General features: G+C 44.9%; 1 protein-coding gene across 1 annotated transcript; it reads left to right on the top strand.

The window, feature by feature from the left end:
• The first annotated feature begins 6,213 nt into the window (after nt 1-6,213).
• Nucleotides 6,214-18,388, top strand: HAUS3 (HAUS augmin like complex subunit 3). The gene is made up of 6 exons (XM_065878013.1): nt 6,214-6,244; nt 6,702-7,069; nt 7,378-8,431; nt 9,394-9,833; nt 11,391-11,619; nt 18,069-18,388. Exons 3-6 carry the CDS (start codon nt 7,523-7,525, stop codon nt 18,300-18,302), a joined length of 1,812 nt encoding a protein of 603 aa, XP_065734085.1. The 5' UTR covers nt 6,214-6,244; nt 6,702-7,069; nt 7,378-7,522; the 3' UTR covers nt 18,303-18,388.
• The last annotated feature ends 486 nt before the right edge of the window (nt 18,389-18,874 follow it).

Here is an 18,874-nt window from a genome sequence, read left to right on the forward strand (position 1 = left end):
CCGTGACCTGTGCAGCCTGGCCTCCTTGGGGCCGGGGATGGTGTGTGTGGGGTGTGGGTGCGGCCGCTACCAGGGAAATAGGTTCCTCCCTGCACCTAGCTTGAAGCCTGCCTCCTCCAGACCTGAGCAAGGGCTCCGGGTGTCAGGCGTTGGCAGCTGCTGAGGACAGCTGTTCACCCTGCGTGGTCCGGCCTGGGCATTAGGAGGCTTCTCCTGGCCTTTTGTCCCTGGGTCTTTGTCCCCGGGGACCACACAGCAGCGTTCAGGTGGAGGGCTGTTGGGCTGACTCACAGCAGCGTCGGCCTCCCTGTCTGGTGCATTGCAGACGATTTCCAGAACGCAGGGGGAAGATTTGTGTTTATCTTTGTCACGCTGACGGACACCCCAGGTGGGTGGCCTGCTGAAGCAGAAAGGGATCCCTGGAAACAACTCTGGCACAGAACCTGCCCTCCACGGGCCGGGGATGGCGGTGGAGAGCGGGCTTGTCGGGGGGTGGTGCACGCGGCCGGGGAGACCATCCGAACGTTTTGCCGGTGGTTGCAAGGCAAAGCGTTGTGTTGGCACCTCCTTCCAGCGCCCTCGGGGTCCCCTGGGGTCCAGCGTGCCCGGGAGGGGCTTCCGCCGTCTGCCAGAGCACACCCACTGAGCGCTCCTTGCGAGGACCCCGCACCACCTGAGCAGGGCAGGAACACCCATGTTTAAGAGCCTTCTTCAGGAGATACAGCTCCAGGTCCCCGGGATGGCCCGTGTTCTGAATTCTTAAAGCATCCATTCTCTAGCCAGCCCCGACACGTGGGGGAGGTCCTGCTCCCCTCTCTGGCCGGCAGAATCCTACCCAGGTGACTAGCTGTGGCCCTCAGCCGACCTTCCGGGCAGCTCAGCCCATGGCTCTTCAGGCCTCGGTTCCCATGTGGACCGGGGAGTTGGCCTCACTGGCCATCCAGGGGTGCTGGGGTCCCAGATGCCACTCCTCGCCACCAGCAGACACCAGTGAGGGTCTGGTGCTAGAGCTACTCACGTACCCACACCCCCCCTCCCCCGGCCATCGGCACAGTCCCTGCTGCTGGCCAGGGGGACCCACAGGGTTGTTAAGAGCAAACCTGAGTGTTGTGGGGTCCGTAGAGAGCCAGTGGGACCAGAACAGGGCCCCGGGCGTCCTGTGCCCTCGCTGCGTGTGCCCTCCCACGCCCACCTGGGCCTCGGTGGACGAGAGCTTGGAAGCCCAGGCTCAGGTTTGGGTCCACGCCCTCACTGTGAGGCGGCCCTCAAGCCTCAGTGCAGGCCCAGCCGGCTGGGGCGGCTGCAGGAAGGCTCCCCCCGCCCCCGCCACCCCACCGTGGGCCCTGACTCTGTGACTCTGCCCGGGCAGAGCGGGTCTCAGAAACACGGCGCCCAAGCTCACTTCCTCGGGCGGATGGAGCCATGAGCCCAGCTATGGCCCCGAGGGCCCCCGCCCTCGTGTCTGCCCCAGACAGTCCCCACCTGCTGGGTGGGAAGGCTCCTGCACTCTCCACCCCGCCTCTCTGGGCCAGCTAACCAGGTCCCCGCCACGGCCCGTGCACAAAGGACTCTGACCACACGCAGCCACGTCTTGGGCGGTAGGGCAGGTTCTGCGCCAGAGTCTGGGGCCGCCCAGGGGGCCTGGTGCTGGCCAGGTGGGCATGTTACAAGAGCCACGCTGGACAGAGATGGGCCACCCACCCGCCTGTTCACCGGGAGGGACTGTGCTGTACCGTTCTGTCTTTGTAACATAAATACAGATTTTTATACCTCACCTCTCTGGCTTCCGGTTCTTTCCATTACCGTGTTGGGCTCCCCTCCCCTCGGCCTCCATAGGGAGCCTGAGCCCACTGGCGGCCTTGGTGGTCCTCAGCACCCTGCCCATAGCCTTGGCTTTCTGGGAGTCCCAGGAGACCACGGGCTTCCCAGAGGGCTAGGTCGGGTCCCAGGAGACCTACTAGTCGGCCACCGAGACCCCACCATCACAGCTGCCTCTCTGGACAGTCACCTGGAGACGAAGGTGGGGGTCAAGGTGGAAGCCCTGCCCCCCCCCCCCCAGCCTTGGCCTGTTTGCCAAGCAGGAGCTCTTGCCGGCCTCAGACTTTGCCTCTGGGGCTGGGGCACTGCCCCATGAGGACAGCTAGGCCCTCAGGGTGCTCCGTGCCAGCCAGGTGTCCTCTGCTGGTGCCTGCAGCCCACCCGCGTGTGCCTGTGCCCTTTCTGCACAGCGGCTGCTGGCTCTGAGGGCTGCAGTGCGAGAAACCCTCCTTGTCCCCAGGACGTCCTGTTGTGCAGGGTAGGGGTGTGAAGCGGTATGGCCCCAGGGAGCGCAGCCTGGGGAGGAAGTGCCCACCCAGAGTCGGGCAGCCGGGATGGGGCTTTTCTGGGAACCGGGGCTGCCATGCTGGGCTCAGGTACAGCGCACACAGGTGGCTCCACGAGACCTGCCAGCGGGTTTGGTGCGCATCTGTGGGAGAGGACCTAGAGGGACGCTGGAGCATCTGACTTGTCCTCCCTCCCCCAGCAGGAAGCAGTATTCTGGCCTCTTGAACCTGTGTGAGTCCCCTGGGGGCACCTCTAGAAAAGAAGGGAATCCTACTTGGGATGCAGCTGGGGCCTTGAGCCACCAGGACTCGGGCATGAATGTAAGTGGGAGTATTTGAATCTAAATATTACTATGGCTTTAAATCACCATCACTTTTTATTGAGGGCATCAGGGCTAAACACTTGAGGTAGTTAGCACCTGAGGTCCTCACCCTGGGCCTGTCTCACAGGTAGCTGAGTCTCAGGGAAGGTGCCTGCCTTCGGTCGCCTGCCGGAAGGTGGTGGCCCTGGGACCCGACCTAGCCCTCTGGGAAGCCCTTCCATAGCCCAGTGCCATCTCTGAGTGTCAAGCCTGGATTATAGCAAGCACCACCCACGCCCCAAGCGGGAGGACACCTGCCTCAGTCTCAACCCTCCCGCCCACGCTCTCCTTGGCAGCCAGATGGCTTCTGGTGGTCCTGTTGCCCCCATTGCCTCCAGGATCAAAGCCAGGTGCCCTGCCCTCTCCCCACCCACTCCTGTGCCTTCAGCTCAGCCCAAGCCCACCCCGGCTCCCTCCCCCGTCCCTCCACGCTCACCAACCCCTCGGCTCCCAGCTCCTGGCTCCCAACTCCTCTGGGAAGTGGGTCTTCCTATCGCACTTTTGCTGGGGTTATGGCCGCCCAGATCGGTGCTGGGATTAGCTGGCTACTCAGTGGCCAGGCCCTTTTCAGGCTGGTTCCTTCCCTCCTTTCCCAGCTCCTTGCCAGGCCAAGCCTCAGGGCACACTAGCCTCACAGGGATCTTTCCAGAATGTCAGTGGGATTATCTTCTTACCCGTCTATTTTGCGGTCGCTCTCAACCCCTCCATCCTCATTGCCTGCCGCCTCCTCAGCCTGTCCCGGTGACCCCTAGGAGCCGCCAACCCCCTCCAGGTGCCTCGCTGCTCCCACCCCCGCCGGGTCACCTCGGGCAGCTCCTCACCCCCAGCCACTCAGGAGTGTGAGGACTGAGTTTTCACCTCCACACGTGATTGTCAACGTGATGGAGGACAGACGTGCTCTCCTCCCGCCCTCCTCCAGCCCCACAGTGTAAGGTACACAGTGGTGTTCTTCTGAAGGGGAAGGACCAGGAGGGAGAAGAGGAACCGGAGCCACTTCTTACTCAGCTGCCCACGGACAGTCATGCAGACTCTGGCTCTCCCTGGCCATCAGGCCCCAGGCGTCTGCCCTCCAGGCTGCTCTCTGCCCTACCCCCCCCATCTTCACCCCCAACCCCCGCCAGTGCACAGGACGCGCCCAGCATCTGTCTCTTGCCACCGATGGTCACTTTCGTGACTGCAGAATCGAGCTTCTAACACTGTGTGAGAGTGTCACTCCCCCACCTGAAGGACGGACTCCCACCACCGTCACTGAAAGCTATCCACACATCTGAAAACAAAAGATCTTCAACATCAGACTGCAGTTTAACGTATCTGAAAAGAAATGGTCCAAAACCTAAAATTCTTTTTAATATCAATAGGGGAAAAAAGATTTCCACAGGAAGAAAGGAAATAAACACACTCACATTTTGGTCTGTTTAGTCCAACTGAGTCTCACGGGCTTTCGCAGGGAAGAATCATCACCGGTTCCCTTTACCTTTTGACTCCCTAGGTTCTCCACTAAAACCCCAAATGATTTTGATTGGAGGAAAGAAAGCTTGTCCTGGGAATAAGTGTAACACGCTTGCTTTCTTAAATTCCGAATGCAACCTCAAGTAAAGAAGTGCCCTAATAACTCAAGTTCTCAAGGAAAACTTTCTGAGTCTGGGTAGTTAACCCTCTAGTATTTGTCATTTGTACCGTGGAGGCTAACACCGTTGTGATTTTTACTTTTTATATTTTTAGGGCTTTTTTTTTTTTTGACTCCACGAACATCTTTCAGGCAAATAACTGCGGTCAGCATTTCAAAGTCATATGCGGAATTTTGTGGGCCCAGGAAACGACGCAGGAGTCACTAGGAAAAGTGGGCTTATAGTTCAGCCTCCGTGTGCTGGGGTCTCACCCTCCCACGTCCCACGGATCTTTCATGAAAGCAGCCCTTTTCTTTCTGCATCCTTACTTCTGTCTCCTCTGAGTTCCTCCTCACAGTCTATAAATATCCCCAAGTTCCTCCCATCTTAAAACAAAACGAAACCCAAGCTCTCCCCCCAGCTCTGCATTCCCACCCCCTCATCTCCTGTCGTCCTGCTGTTTTCTCTCTCCCTCAGTCTTTGCCTCCTCAGCAGAATTTCTTGAAGGCGCTGCCTCCACAGCCTGCCCTTCCTCCGCAGAAAGCTGCTCGGTGCCTCTCCCCGCAGCTCGCCCCCATCCCATCCCCATCCCCACGGCTGGGCAAAGGAGTGAGTCTTCCCGGTCCCGGGGCTCTAACCCAGCCTCCCACCTCACACCAACAGGACCGTTCCCGCCCGCCCGGGCCCAGGCCTCTGCTTTCAGGCCGGGCACTGCTCTGTGAATTTTTTTCTCCTGTAATGTTTGTTTTCCCGATCATTTTAGGCTTTATCGTCTTTTGGAAGAGGAGGATTAAAAAAGTAAAACGAATTAATAAATATGTGCAAGTCAAGATTAATTTCATGGTATCTGCCCCAGAAAATTATTCTTTCTCTTCTTAAAAATACTAAGAAAAATTATCCGGAAAGACTTTTGCCCTTACGATGTCGCACTAGACAAGGACATTGTCTAACAAGCCACCTTAGGGCCATTTGATGCTGGGGGTGGGTGGGGGGGTATTGACTATGTCGTAATGACCAGGGCCCCAACCTTGCACATTTAGATGTTAATTTGTAGAAGATTGGTAACTTAAAAATGATTTGGGTCTGGTAGAGATGCAAATGAATTCTGCCCAATACAAATGATAACCCCCAAAAGTCTGGTTTCATTGGACGGTAGGGCGTCAACCAGATTTGCATCAAACTCGGCAATCTTATTTGAGCACTGCTCCTTTCGCTGACCACACATCTTCCGTTTCCGGCATCCTCCTTGGAAACCGTCTCCATCCCGACACATATCCACTGTATGTCTATACGAGTTATAGTTTCAACTTTTATTTAAAAGTCGTATGTGGAAAATGGGATTGTCAGGTGAGGGCTTGGTAACTAAGCGCTCCTGCAAAACAGCGTTCATCGTGAAAGGCTGTGGGGCGAGTAAGTCCGCTCCGCGAGCTCGTCCACGCGCACTCCGGAGTGGAGCGCGGCCCCGCGGCCGGGGAGGACGGGACACAGAGGCCACGGGGCCGAGGATGCCCGGTCACAGGGCGGCCGGCAGGGCAGGGCGGGGCGGGGCGGGGCTGGCTCCGGTGCGCGCTCCCGACCCAACGAGGCTGCGGCTGAATGCCGGCTCCTCGGAGGGTGCAAACGGGGTACTGCGTGCAGGCGCAGCGACTGTGCGAGGCCGGACCTCCCGCCTAGGCGACCCCCAGACCTCACCCCACCCCTCCCCCTCGCGCGCCCCGGCCCCGCCCCTGAGGCAGGGAGTCAATCAGCTCGCTCCCTGCTGGTAGACGTCAGGCCGGGGGCCCGCCCCGTCCAGCCCCGCCTCTTCCGACCCTGCGCCTGTGCAGAAGGTCGCCCCGCGACCCGGCCTCGGTCTTCTGCGCGCGCGCGCGCGGGGGGCGGCGTTCCCGTGAGGCCGTGCGAGGCGTGGCGGCGGGCTGTTGAGGGGCACGAGCCGAGCTTTCTGAGGTATGTGGCGGCCGCCTCGCGGTTCTATCAGGCGGGAGGTGGGGCTGTGCGAGCGGCGCGGGTCAGCGGGCTGCGTCTTTCTTCCGGGCGTCCCTGGGGACGTCCTTCGGGCGCGCAGGTACTTGCCCGCGCGGCGCAGTCGCTGTCCGCAGGGCGAGGGCCCGGGGGTGCGAGTGGGGGCCGGGTGGGCGAGGGGAGCGTCCGGAGCTTGGCGGCTCCAGTGCGGTCGGGGGGCGGCGCCCGGAGGGTTGAGGAGAGCGGCGGGACACTGGGGGCTCCCTCCGGTGCGGGGGGGGGCCCGGGGGCGCGAGTGAGGGGCGAGGGGCGCGGCCGGAAACGGGGAGCTCCAGTGCGGGCGGTGGGGGGGGGCGCCCGGGGCCCCGCCCGTCCAGGCCCGACCCTGAGGCGCCGCTAGGACGCGGGGGGGGGGGGGGCGTACCTGAGCCCCGCAGGCCGGCCAGGCACCCGCCTGAGGTTTGTGCAGTTTGTCTTGGCGCCGATTCGGCGGCCTCTGTGGACGAGTGGTTTATTGACGCGCGTACCAGTCATCGCTGAATGCATCACCCCAAATCACCGAGTGCCGCAGATGTGTCACTGGGGCCCTCCTCTGTGCCTCCTGTTTCCGTCCTTGGAGTTCGCAGCGTGGACAGGTGGTCCCTGTGCTGAAAATAATAAATGCCTGAAGTACCTTTATTGAACGACTGCTCAGTCCTTTGGCTCTTCTCGAGTCGGGGGTGGTTCCTAAACCTTAAGCCTGGTTTTCTCTGCACTAGGATCGTCGTATCTGACTGGTTCTTGCGTGAATGCGGATGCTGACTGAGTTATTCAGGTAAATATTTAGTTGACTCTTCGTAAAAAATCTTACCTATATTTACATCCATGTATTTTGAATTAAAAACTGAGCTGCTGCTCTCTAAAATACAACGTATTTTAAACCGTGTTATCTTTGGAAAAAATAGGATTTCCTTGTTCATTAGGTTTTCATCACTGTTGCATTGTTCTAAGTAATACCCTAATTGTTTATCTTCATCAGACTTTCCAGCTACAACTGTATCTTGTAGTGTTTAGCCGTATCATCCTTTCAAAGATATAGTCGCCCTATTTGTGGTCTAACACTTGTTTTTTTTCCCCCCCCAGGAGAAATTATTATAGAGTCTAAAAATATATTTCCCCCTTCTCTGTGGACTTAACATAAAATTAGTTTTGTATGTATTTGGATTCATTTTCTAAATATCAACACTCTAAAGGCTTATCAGTTACAAAAAATTTGGGTAGTTAAACCATGAGTTGTGGAAAGGAGTTTGTGGAAACGTTAAAAAAAATTGATTATCCCAAAGCTGGTATTCTTAATGGGGAAGATTTTGACTGGTTGTTTGAGACTGTTGAAAATGAATCATTTTTGAAGTGGTTTTGTGGGAATGTGAGTGAACGGAACGTATTATCTGAAGAGGAATTGGAAGCTTTTAGCATTCTTCAGAAATCAGGCAAGCCCATCCTAGAAGGAGCAGCGTTGGATGAAGTTCTTAATACCTGTAAAACTTCTGATTTGAAGACACCTACCCTGAATGACAAAGAGCTGGAGAAATTAGAGGATGAGGTTCAAACTCTGCAGAAATTAAAGACCCTGAAAATTCAGCGACGTAATAAATGCCAGTTGATGGCTTCAGTAACTAGCCACAAGTCTCTGAGGTTAAATGCTAAAGAAGGAGCAGCCAATAAGAAGCTGAAGCAGAGTCAGCGAATTCTAAATGCTACCAATACTAAGATCAGTAACGAGCTTCACGCTCTTACTGATGGAGTTGCAAAATTACTGGTGTTCTTCAGACATTCGAATTTGGGTCAGGGGACAGATCCACTGGTGTTTTTATCTCAATTTTCATTGGAAAAATATCTAAGCCAAGAAGAGCAAAGCACAGCAGCATTAACCTTATATACCAAAAAACAGTTCTTTCAAGGTGTACATGAAGTAGTTGAAAGTTCAAACGAAGAAAATTTTCAACTTTTAGATATACACGCATCCTCTATTTGTGAGAATCAAGAAGTTCTTGAGGAGAGACGACTAGAGATGGCTAGGCTGCAGCTGGCTTATATTTGTGCTCAACATCAGTTAATTCACTTGAAAGCAAGAAATTTGAGCCTGAAGTCAAGTGTGAAATGGGCAGAGGAGAATCTTCATAGCCTCACTAGCAAGGTAAACATGAGAAATGGGACTGGATTCATATTGAAATTGTTGCTGCCAATGGAGTAATACTGATAGTAAAGTCTTTAGAAATGGGGATATAATAAGGAATCACAGTCTCTTGTTTTCCGTTCGTTCAGTGTTTAGTTGTGATCTGTGTCATTGTTTCGTACAAATAGATCTTCATATTAGCCGAGGGCAGGAACAGTAATTATAACCCGACCACATTATCTAGTTCATTTTAAACAAAAGTACTTTTGCGTTCTGTGTTGGTTCGGATACAGATGACCCCGACATTTCCTTTCTTATGATGAATGGGTAAAGAGCCTTATTGCTGTGTTGCGGGTTTTCTGCCTTGTTTGCGCTGACCAGAGGATGGTGCTAATGAAGTTAGGGACCCGGTTCAGTGGGTTGAAGCCCTGATTCTCTCCTGAGAATGTACAGATGTATTCTAGTTAGCCGTCTGCACTCTTGGGAAGCTTGCTTTCTTGGTAATGTAACCACTAGATAGTTGAGTAAAAATAACAGCTTTTCTGAAGCTGAATACCTATAACTGACACAAACTTTGGAATGATGTGTGAAGTCCTGTTATTCTGTAGAAGTGCTGAAATCAACAGGCAGGCTGGGAGAATAGGTACTGAGATTATTTTAATTTTAAGAAAAACTTAAATAGTATACATAAGCATTCGGTGAGTAGTGTGATTTTTATTAAGACAAACATGACAAGATGTCCATTACTGTGTCTAGAATTTTACATGGTAGTCATAGCATTAAAAGTTAGCAATTCATAATGGCTTTACCCTTGGCTTAGTCTACACTTTGCTTTTTTAAACTGTGATTTTGGCTTCTGCTAATATGAAATAAGTTATTAGTGAGTATGTTATCTGATAACCTAAAATGGAAAGTGAAAATAATTTTAAAGCTATTTCAACTTTATACTTACAGTTTGAAATGTAATTGTTTTCTTTGTGTAGGTTCTTGGCAAAGATATTTTGGATGCCAAAATTTCTAGCTTGAACAGTGAGATTCTGAAACTTGAAGAACAAATCACTCATATAAAAGACAGAATTTTGCCTGCTGTGGTAAGAGAGAATGCCCAGTTATTGAATATGCCAGTTGTAAAGGGAGATTTCGACCTGCAGATTGCTAAACAAGACTATTACACAGCAAGACAAGAGTTAGTTTTAAATCAGTTGATAAAGCAAAAGGCATCATTTGAACTTGTACAATTATCTTATGAAATTGAATTGAGAAGGCATTTGGACATATATCGTCAGCTTGAAAACTTGGTTCAAGAACTTAGTCAAAGTAATTTGATGCTCCACCACCAATTAGAAATGCTGACAGACCCATCTGTATCTCAGCAGATAAATCCAAGGAATACCATTGATACCAAGGATTATTCTACTCATAGGTAGGCTTCATTGTTTCTTTAGTGAGTAATTATTTTTCCATTCGTTTTTGTAAAATACTAGAGTTTGAACTAAAATTGTGGACGTTTAAAGAATTCTTTGCACTTCGTTTTTGGCCTTTGTATTCTTTCCTTCCACCTTTCTGTTATATTCTTAATATGTTTCTTTTTCCTTTTTAATTCTTGCTCTCTTTTTCATTTATGTTAAATCTGGAAGTAGCTGGTTTAGAGGTGAGGTAGATGGGTTGGAGGATTGAAAATATACAACACAAGGTCTTTATTCATGTTTCGGCACTATTTATTGATAGATGTTTTCAGATTTGGGGCAGGAGTTTAACTTACAGCAGGAAGTTTGAATACAGCTGGGTGTATAGCAAGTATTGCAGAGCAGAGAATTGACTTCATGTGGAGAAGGCAGCAGTAGAGAGGAGAGAAGACTTCATTTTTGCGTCTAGTCAAGGTGAATCAGCAAGAATGAGTGCTAGCTTCCAGTCTTTTCTGGATGTCTAAGCAATTGATGGTATGGGGATACTGAAATTGGAGGGCTAACGTAGTCAAAGGACTCAAAAATCTCGATCCTACTGCTGATTTTTCTCTAGGCTAGAAGAAAATCATCTAATACTTTGTGTTCTTATTAATGAAATGAAGGGCAGGGATAGGGCTGCCTCACTGCACACTTTCAGAGGTGGCATTGACCTCATGATTCTGTGTAAATGGTGCCCCCTGGAATTGTGTAGTGACATTCCACAAGAACAGAATTAGCCTTAGGCTTGAACCTGTTTTAGGAAACCTGTTGCAACTTGTTAAAATAATTAAAATAATACATTTAAGAAAAATTCTAAGAAAAAGAGCAGACACTTTTTGTCTTAAATATGTAGAAGGTGCTGCCTCACATTTTTCCGTTAGACTTGTAGGATATTTCTGCCATTAATGTTTGAAGTGTTAAAGTGACCTCATGGTTCATTAGGAATTTAATTTGTTGAGCAAATATGGACATGACTGGAGTAGCAAGTTTACTATTACTATTTACGTGGCTCTTTACTGTTTACTTTTTTAAACATTTTACGTTGTTTATATTTTCATTTTTTCTCTTTTAAGTTTACCACAGTCCTTTAAAATCAGGTAGGTATTACGATGTGAAAATTAAGTCTCAGAGGTTGACTTGACTTAGGTCTTACATGGCAGCCAGGACTCAGATCTAGGTCTTCTGTTTCAAGTTCATTGCTGTTTCTACTACATCATAGTTGTGTTCTGCGAAAGAATTGTTTCTAGGGAGGTACCTCTGAAATGTTTGTTTGAAGTAGGTTAATGGCAGTTAAAGTCAAAAAATTTTTTGTCTAAAACTTGGAAGACGAGAAAACTGCGGATTCAGATACAGTAATTAGAACACATATTTCTGTAATGAGGTAGTATTTTAGTTGGAATGTTTTTAGTTGTTGGATTAATATTTATAGGTTGTTAGCTTTCCCCAAAGAGGCCCCAATATATAGTGGATTATAATTTTGAAAACTGTACTGACTTGAGAATTTTTTTCTATAATTTTTAATCTTCACATTTTAGGCTTTATCAACTTTTAGAAGGAGAGAATAAGAAAAAAGAATTGTTTATAACCCATGGAAACCTGGAAGAAGTGGCTGAGAAATTAAAACAGGACGTTTCTTTGGTACAAGAGCAGTTAGCAGTATCTGCTCAAGAGCATTCTTTCTTTCTGTCCAAACTAAATAATGATGTGGACATGCTTTGTGATGCTTTGTACCAAGGAGGAAATCAGCTTTTGCTTAGTGATCAGGTGGGTGTTTGCCATAGTAATTAAAAATACTTTAAAAAATAGTGTTCAGGGCTTCCCTGGCGGCGCAGTGGTTGAGAGTCTGCCTGCTGATGCGGGGGACATGGGTTTGTCTCCCAGTCCGGGAGGATCCCGCGTGCCGCAGAGCGGCTGGGCCCGTGGGCCATGGCCGCTGAGCATGCGCGTCCGGAGCCTGTGCTCCGCAACGGGAGAGGCCACAGCGGTGAGGGGCCCGTGTACTGCAAAAAAAATTTTTTTAAATAAAAATAAAAAACAGTGTTCATTGTAAAAGATGCTAAAGAAAATGTTAACATGAGGAAAAGATTACTCCATATCCCATTGCCCTAATAACATTTTCATATCTCATTTTTATTCATATAAAAACATAAATATATTTTTCAGATCGTTTTGATCAGTGTACACAGAATTTTAAAAATTTATGAAATATTTCAGATGTAGAAGGATATATAATGTTTATGCTAAGAATTAAGAAAAATAAAACCACCCCTGTATTTTTTTCACCTATCTTAGTAAATAGAGGATTGCCCTTACATCTCTAAATCCTCTGTACACTTAGTAATAGCGTGCTCCTCCTAATAGCATTCCCCTCTCTTCTTCAAGGAGTAACTACTACGCTTAATTTTGTCATTCTCTTTCTTTTGTTTATAATACAGACCATGTGTTATTTAGATTTGTATGTTTCTGAATTTTATATAGATTGTATTAATGTATTCTTCAGTAACTTGCTTGTTTCTTAATATGATTTTGAGATTCATCCATGTTGATATTTGTAAAGCTATAGCTCATTTATAGTTTTCTCTTTTGTATAGTTAGTATTCTCTTATGTGAAATTCCACAATTATCTGTTCTGTTGACAGACATTTAGATTATTTCCAGTTTTTGCCATTGTAGATCATACAGCTATGTATAGTCTTGTTGCATGTCTTGTAGATGCATGCCCACACACACACACACACACACACACACTCACACTCACACTCACACATCACTCGCTGTCCCCACACACAGGCGTGGAATTGCTAGATAACAGGTTCAGTTTTACAGTGTACATCAAACTGATTTCTAAAGGGGTTGTATCATATTGTACCAGCGATGTTTAAGAGATGCTATGTATCCACATCCTTTTCATCACGTAGCACTGTCTGATTTATAATTTTCTCTCACTCTGTAGAGATGTAAAATAGCGTCCCATTGAGATTGTAATTTGCATTTCTCTGATGGTTAGGGAGGTTGAACCCCCTTTCAGTAGGAATTATTTATGTATTTCAAATGCCAGTCATTTGTCAGTGATGTGTGTTATGTATATTTGCTCCCTATTTGTGGCTTTTTTTTTTTTTTACTGTTTCCTGTTAGTTTATTTTTGGCTTTTTTTTTTTGATGTTTTAATGTCATGTCATTTAATCACTCTTAAAGTTTGCCCTTTTTTATATCTTGTTCAGGTTTGCCCATAACATCATAATGATAGTCCCCTTTATCTTAAAGTTATGCTGTTCAAGTTCAGTTCTTTAATCCACCAGGAGTTTATTTTTATGTATGACATGAGAGGTAGAGTTCTCATTTTATTTTTATTTTTTCCCTATGAATAACCAAATTGTCCCATCACCATTTATTGAGGCATACAATTTTAAAATCAGTATCTTTCTGGTGAAGGGACCCCCTTACATTATGAGATAACAAAAGGATCCTTAAATGCCTTCTGCCTTCATGTATGTTTTGTTAGATATTTTGGGCACCACCACTTCTGAACCATAAACTGGGTTCAGACTCTGTTTTCGGAGGACACAGGTGACTCCTGTCTGGGCTGTAATTCTAACCAAGGGCTCTTCCACCTCTGGCCATCCTGATCTTAAGATTGTTGGTGTCCTTTGAGTCCTTAGTTTATTATGAAGAGTCTCCTGTTTGACTTCCCACCTTCTGTGGACCTTGGACTTTGATTTTTCTCCCAGGAATCATGGATTCTGATTTTCCAAGATTGGCAATTGAGTAAAGCACCTCCTGGGCTCCCTTACCAACCTGCATTGTTTTATGGACTTGTAGTTTCTTTTAATGTCTTGTTACCTCTTTGTTGCTTTTAGGAAGCTTTTGTTTTGTTTGACTGAGTACTTCATTTCACCTTTCACATTTTTTCCTATAGAAGAATTGCTCTGAGTAACTAGCTTACTTTTCTTGAAATAAGAAGGCTTATGATTAGTTTTTTTAAATAATTTTTTTACTGTGGTAAAATACACAAAGTGTAAAATTTACAATTTTAACCACTTTAAAGTGTGCCATTCAGTGACATTAAATACATTCACAGTGTCGTGCAACCATGACACCATACATTTCCAGAACTTTTTCCTCATCCCAAATGGGCCAATCTCTGTGCCTGTTAAATATGAACTCCCCATTCCTCCTTTCCCCCATCCCTGGTAACTCTATTCCAGTTTCTGTCTCTATGAATTTGCCTACTCTAGGTACTTCATGTAAGTAGAATTGTATAATATTTGTCCTTTTGTGTTTGGCTTATTTTAGCCTAATGTCCTTAAGTATCATCCATATTGCATGAGGTGTGAGAATTTTATTCCTTTTTGCGGCTGAGTATTCCATTGTGTGTATACATCACATTTTATCTGTTCATCTGTTTTATAGACACTTGGGGTGTTTACACCTTTTGGCTCTTTTGAATAATGCTGCTGTGAACATTGTTGTACAAGTACTTGAGTCCCTGTTTTCATTCCTTTTGGGTATATACCTAGGAGTGGATGCTGAGTCATGTGGTAAGTCTCTGTTTAACTTTCTGAGGATCTGCCGAACATTTCCACAGCAGCTGCACCAGGGTTCCAGTTTCTCCATGTCCTCGCCTACACTTGTTATTTTCCCTTTTTAAAACATATGTAACAGTCATCCTAATGGATGTGAAGTGATATTTGTGATTAGTTTTTTAAAGTCTCCTATTAGTGATTTTTATCTTCTTTATCTTTTAAACAATTATGTAAAAATCCCATGATGGTGGATTTGAAAATTTCTCCTTGTAGTTCTGTCAGTTTTTTCTTTATATTTGAGTTTATTTTATAAGTTACATCCAAATTTAAAATCGCAGTGAAATATTCTGGTAGACTTAAATTGCAGTGAATTGAACCATTGAGCATTATATAATGACCCTGTGTTGTGCTTTTTGTCTTAATATTCTCTTGTCTGATATTAATATTCCTATGCTATCTTTCTTTTGGTTAGTATTTGCAAGGTGGATGCTTTTTTCCTTTACTTAATGTATCTTTCATGTTCTTCCTTTATACTTAGCCTTATGAAATAAACATTTCCATGCTAAACGATTTTAATTTTTAAAGTTTATAATACTCTTGATTTAATTACTGTGTCATAATTTGTGTAACCAGTCCACCATCTTGGAGTATTTTGATAGTCTTCATTTTTTTCTTTTGTTTGCTCTTGAATGAGATCGTGTATATCTTGTGTATATAGCTTTTTGTTATTGGATACTTTCTTTTTTTTTTTTTTGATACATTCATTTGGATGAACTCTTAGAAGTAGAATTATTGGATTTCTTGGGTATACACATTATTTTTTGGCCTTTGATACTGCCATATTGCTTTTCAAAGGAGTTGTACCTACTTACAATGTCACCAGCACTATTAAATGTCTGCTAGACACCACTTATCATATGATACACCATAATTTCATGAATTTCTAAGAAAGAAAAAACTTTTTCAGTTAAACTGACACAGTATTTCCTTATTTAGAATTTTTATTTCCTGCCTATTAGAAGATACCTTTTAGGTGTGGGTACGCATAGGTTTTTATCATATCACTGTTGAATATACATTAAAAGGGGAAAAGCCAATTAAAATGGTTAAGGTGTTTCTAAAGCTTCACATTTAGTGTCCACTTCTATGCTATTTCTTGACTCAAAGTACTTCTAATATTTTTCCACACTATACATCAAGAATGTTGGTGATAGCAGAAAACTTAATAACCGGATTTTAAAATGGGCTAAGGACTGGAATAGACATTTCCTCAAAGAAGAAATACAGATGGCCAACAGGTTTATGAGTAGATGTTCGATTATCTAATTATCAGGGAAATGCAAATCAGAACCACAGTGAGATAACACCTTATGCCTGTTAGGATGACTGTTATCAACAATCAAAAGACTAGGATTGGTGAGGATGTGGGGAAGTTGGAACCCTTGTACATTTTTGGTGGGCATGCAAAATGGTGCAGCTGCTGTGGAAAACAGTATGGAATTTCCTCAAAAATTTTTAAAATAGAACTACTGTTATAATCCTGTAATCCTACTTCTGGGTATATATCCAAAGGAAATGAAAACAGGATATTAAAGAGAGGTCTGCACTCATATGGTCATCGCAGCACTTACTCATAATAGCTAAGCTGTGGAAACAACCTAAAAGTCCATCAGTGGAGGAATGGATAAAGAAAATATAGTATACACATACAATGGAATATTATTCAGCCTTAGAAAAAGAGAACTGCAAGATGCCACAACATGGGTGAACCTTGAGGAGATTATGCTAAGTGAAATAAGCCAGTCACGAAGAAATAGTGCATGATTCCACTTCTATGAGCATCTAAAGTAGATTTATTAGAAGCACAGAGTAGAATGGTGGTTGCCAGATGGGAAGTTGTTGATCAACAGGTCTAAAGTTTCAGTTATGCAAAATGAACAAGTTCTAGCCATCTGCTATACAACACTGTGCCTGTAGTTAACAATACCGTATCGTACTCCTGAATTTAAGAGGGGAGATCTCATGTTATGTGTTCTTACCATAAAAAAAAAAATGTCGGTGAGGGAATTCCTTGGCGGTCCAGTGGTTAGGACTCGGCGCTTCCACTTCAGGCGGCGCAGGTTCAGTCCCTGGCTGGGAGAACTAAGATCCTGCAAGCCTTGTGGCATGGCAAAAAATAAACTATTGGTGATAAAGTGCTTCTAATGAGTGTCTGGTCACTAACAGTTACATGATGCTCTTGATTGTCCAGTGCATGTTGATTTCAGTTATATTAACGTGTGAAAGATTCCGTCCTAGAATCACTAAAATATGGTGATTTCACTATAATGTCATTGGGTATCATTATTTAGTGTTTTCCCCTATCCCAGTCAGGTATAAAGTGTCATCCGTATGAATTTTAACTTGCATTTTTATTAATGCAGTTGAACATTTTTCAGTATTTGTAGGAGTATTATTTTAGTAACTGTTAAGATCTTTAGTATTGAAACTAAAGGTTAGATGTTTCTGATTGTATTCAAGTTTACAGAGTTTTTCCTCAAAGAGAGACTGCTTAATGTGGATATTACTTGATTTTTTTTTTTTTTAATGTAGTTAGTTTAAGAAATACTCTCTGGAACTGGCATTTATGACAGGTGTGAAGCTGTTATTCATGAACTTGTACGTTAGAATCACCAAGGAGCCTGTTGAAATGTAGCTTCTGGCCCTGTTGCAGAGTGATTTAGTGTGGAATGAGGTGCAGGAAACTATTCTTAACAAACTCCCCCAGGTGATTACCATGCTGTGGACCATGCTGAGAGGCTGTGGGAGGTTGAGGTGTAGTTACAGCTACAGATTTTCTGAGAACCTCTTTGGTAATACTGGCTGAAAAATTATAGGAGTAGAATACATGACTAGAAGGCCATGGAAACTTGTTAATAAACTGCTTTTAATGTTAAGAAGTGAAGAATTTCAATTATTAACTGTGAAGGGTCCAGCATGTCTAGGTTTTTGAGAAGAATTACATGGTAAGTCAGGATTGTTGAATGTCACATATAGTTCCATCTTCTGTAACAATGTGAAAAAAGAAAAATGAGATTTTTGTTAAGGTAATTCTTTTATATTGGTAATTGCTTCATTTCAAGGTTTTCTCAGAACCTTGATGTCTAGAGTAAACAGCTTAGGCTAAAACAAGCAGAACGTAAGTTCCAGGAAGGAAATGGTGCTCATTCTTCTATTCGTAGACTCTAAAACAGTGCTTGGTGCGTGGTGGGCATTCAGTAATATTTGAATGTATGAATATGCAGAACAGTTTACATATCAAGTACTCTTCAGGGAGTAGGAGTTTGCTTTGAATCAGTTAAAATTGCCTATAGGAAGTGGTTGCAGTGGGTCTTATCAATACATAGACTTTTTATTAATCCTGCTATGGATTTTTTTTTTTTGCCCGGGGCCCGCGGCATGTGGGATCTTAATTCCCCGACCAGGGATGGAACCACCCCCCGCTGCAGTGGAAGCTCGGGGTCTTAACCACTGGACAACCAGGGAAGGTACCCCCTGCTATGGATTTTTAATTGAGGTTCATTTATTATTGAGATTGTGGGAATAATCATTATATCATTTAGATGATTCTTGTGTAAATTACATTTTAAATTTATAATTGGTAGTATGAATAGAGCTCTTGAATTAAAAACATTACTGTTTTCCTTTTAGGAGTTAATGGAGCAGTTTCATCAAGTTGAATCTCAGCTAAATAAGCTAAATCATCTTCTTACTGATATTCTTGCTGATGTGAAGACAAAAAGAAAAATTTTGGCATCTGATAAACTGCATCAAATGGAAAGAGAATTATATGTATATTTTTTTAAAGATGAAGATTATCTGAAAGATATTGTGGAGAATTTAGAAAACCGGTCAAAGATTAAGGCTGTTGGTCTTGAAGATTGAAAATGAAATCTTTACTGCACGTGCTGTATTTTAATATTTTATATGTTAGGAGGAGAATATAGCTAATAAACACTGAAAATTTTAAATTCGAGGTCAATGGAACATTTCATTTAATGAATTCAAGTATTATATCAATTTGGTTTATTATATGTTTGTTCAAAGTCCCAGTGCTTTTTATGACTTGAACGTTTGCTTGGTGGCACTTAGTCCTGGTAACTTTTAAGTTACAGGGAAAAAGCATTATTATATAATGCAGATATTTTTTACAGAGTTAATTGTATCTCATTTTTGTTTTTTTTTAGAGATAGAAATTTCTGCTGTTAAATATTTTAAAAATTTGTAGGACTTTGAATCAGCATTGTTAAAGCTGTAGACCTTAATAAATGGAATAGTTAAGTTCCCTCATATTTGTCTATGAAGTAAAATTCTGCCACTCAAACTGTATTCACCCATAATTCCCTGCTGTAGACTTCGAGACTTAAATTTTAATGTTCCTGCTTGTACCACAAAGAATGTCAAGTCTCCATTGGCCATTGCTCATTTTAGCGGTTGGGTCCTAGGGATTCAACATA

The sequence above is a fragment of the Phocoena phocoena genome, chromosome 5, assembly GCF_963924675.1.
Source record: "Phocoena phocoena chromosome 5, mPhoPho1.1, whole genome shotgun sequence".
Taxonomy (NCBI): Eukaryota; Metazoa; Chordata; class Mammalia; order Artiodactyla; family Phocoenidae; genus Phocoena; species Phocoena phocoena.

Bases quoted from the DNA above. Each gene is read 5' to 3' on its own strand.
- HAUS3 (XM_065878013.1), top strand. From the start codon at position 7,523: ATGAGTTGTGGAAAGGAGTTTGTGGAAACGTTAAAAAAAATTGATTAT. The intron at 8,432-9,393 runs GTAAACATGAGA...TTCTTTGTGTAG, and splicing joins TTCATAGCCTCACTAGCAAG to GTTCTTGGCAAAGATATTTT. The intron at 11,620-18,068 runs GTGGGTGTTTGC...TTTTCCTTTTAG, and splicing joins AGCTTTTGCTTAGTGATCAG to GAGTTAATGGAGCAGTTTCA.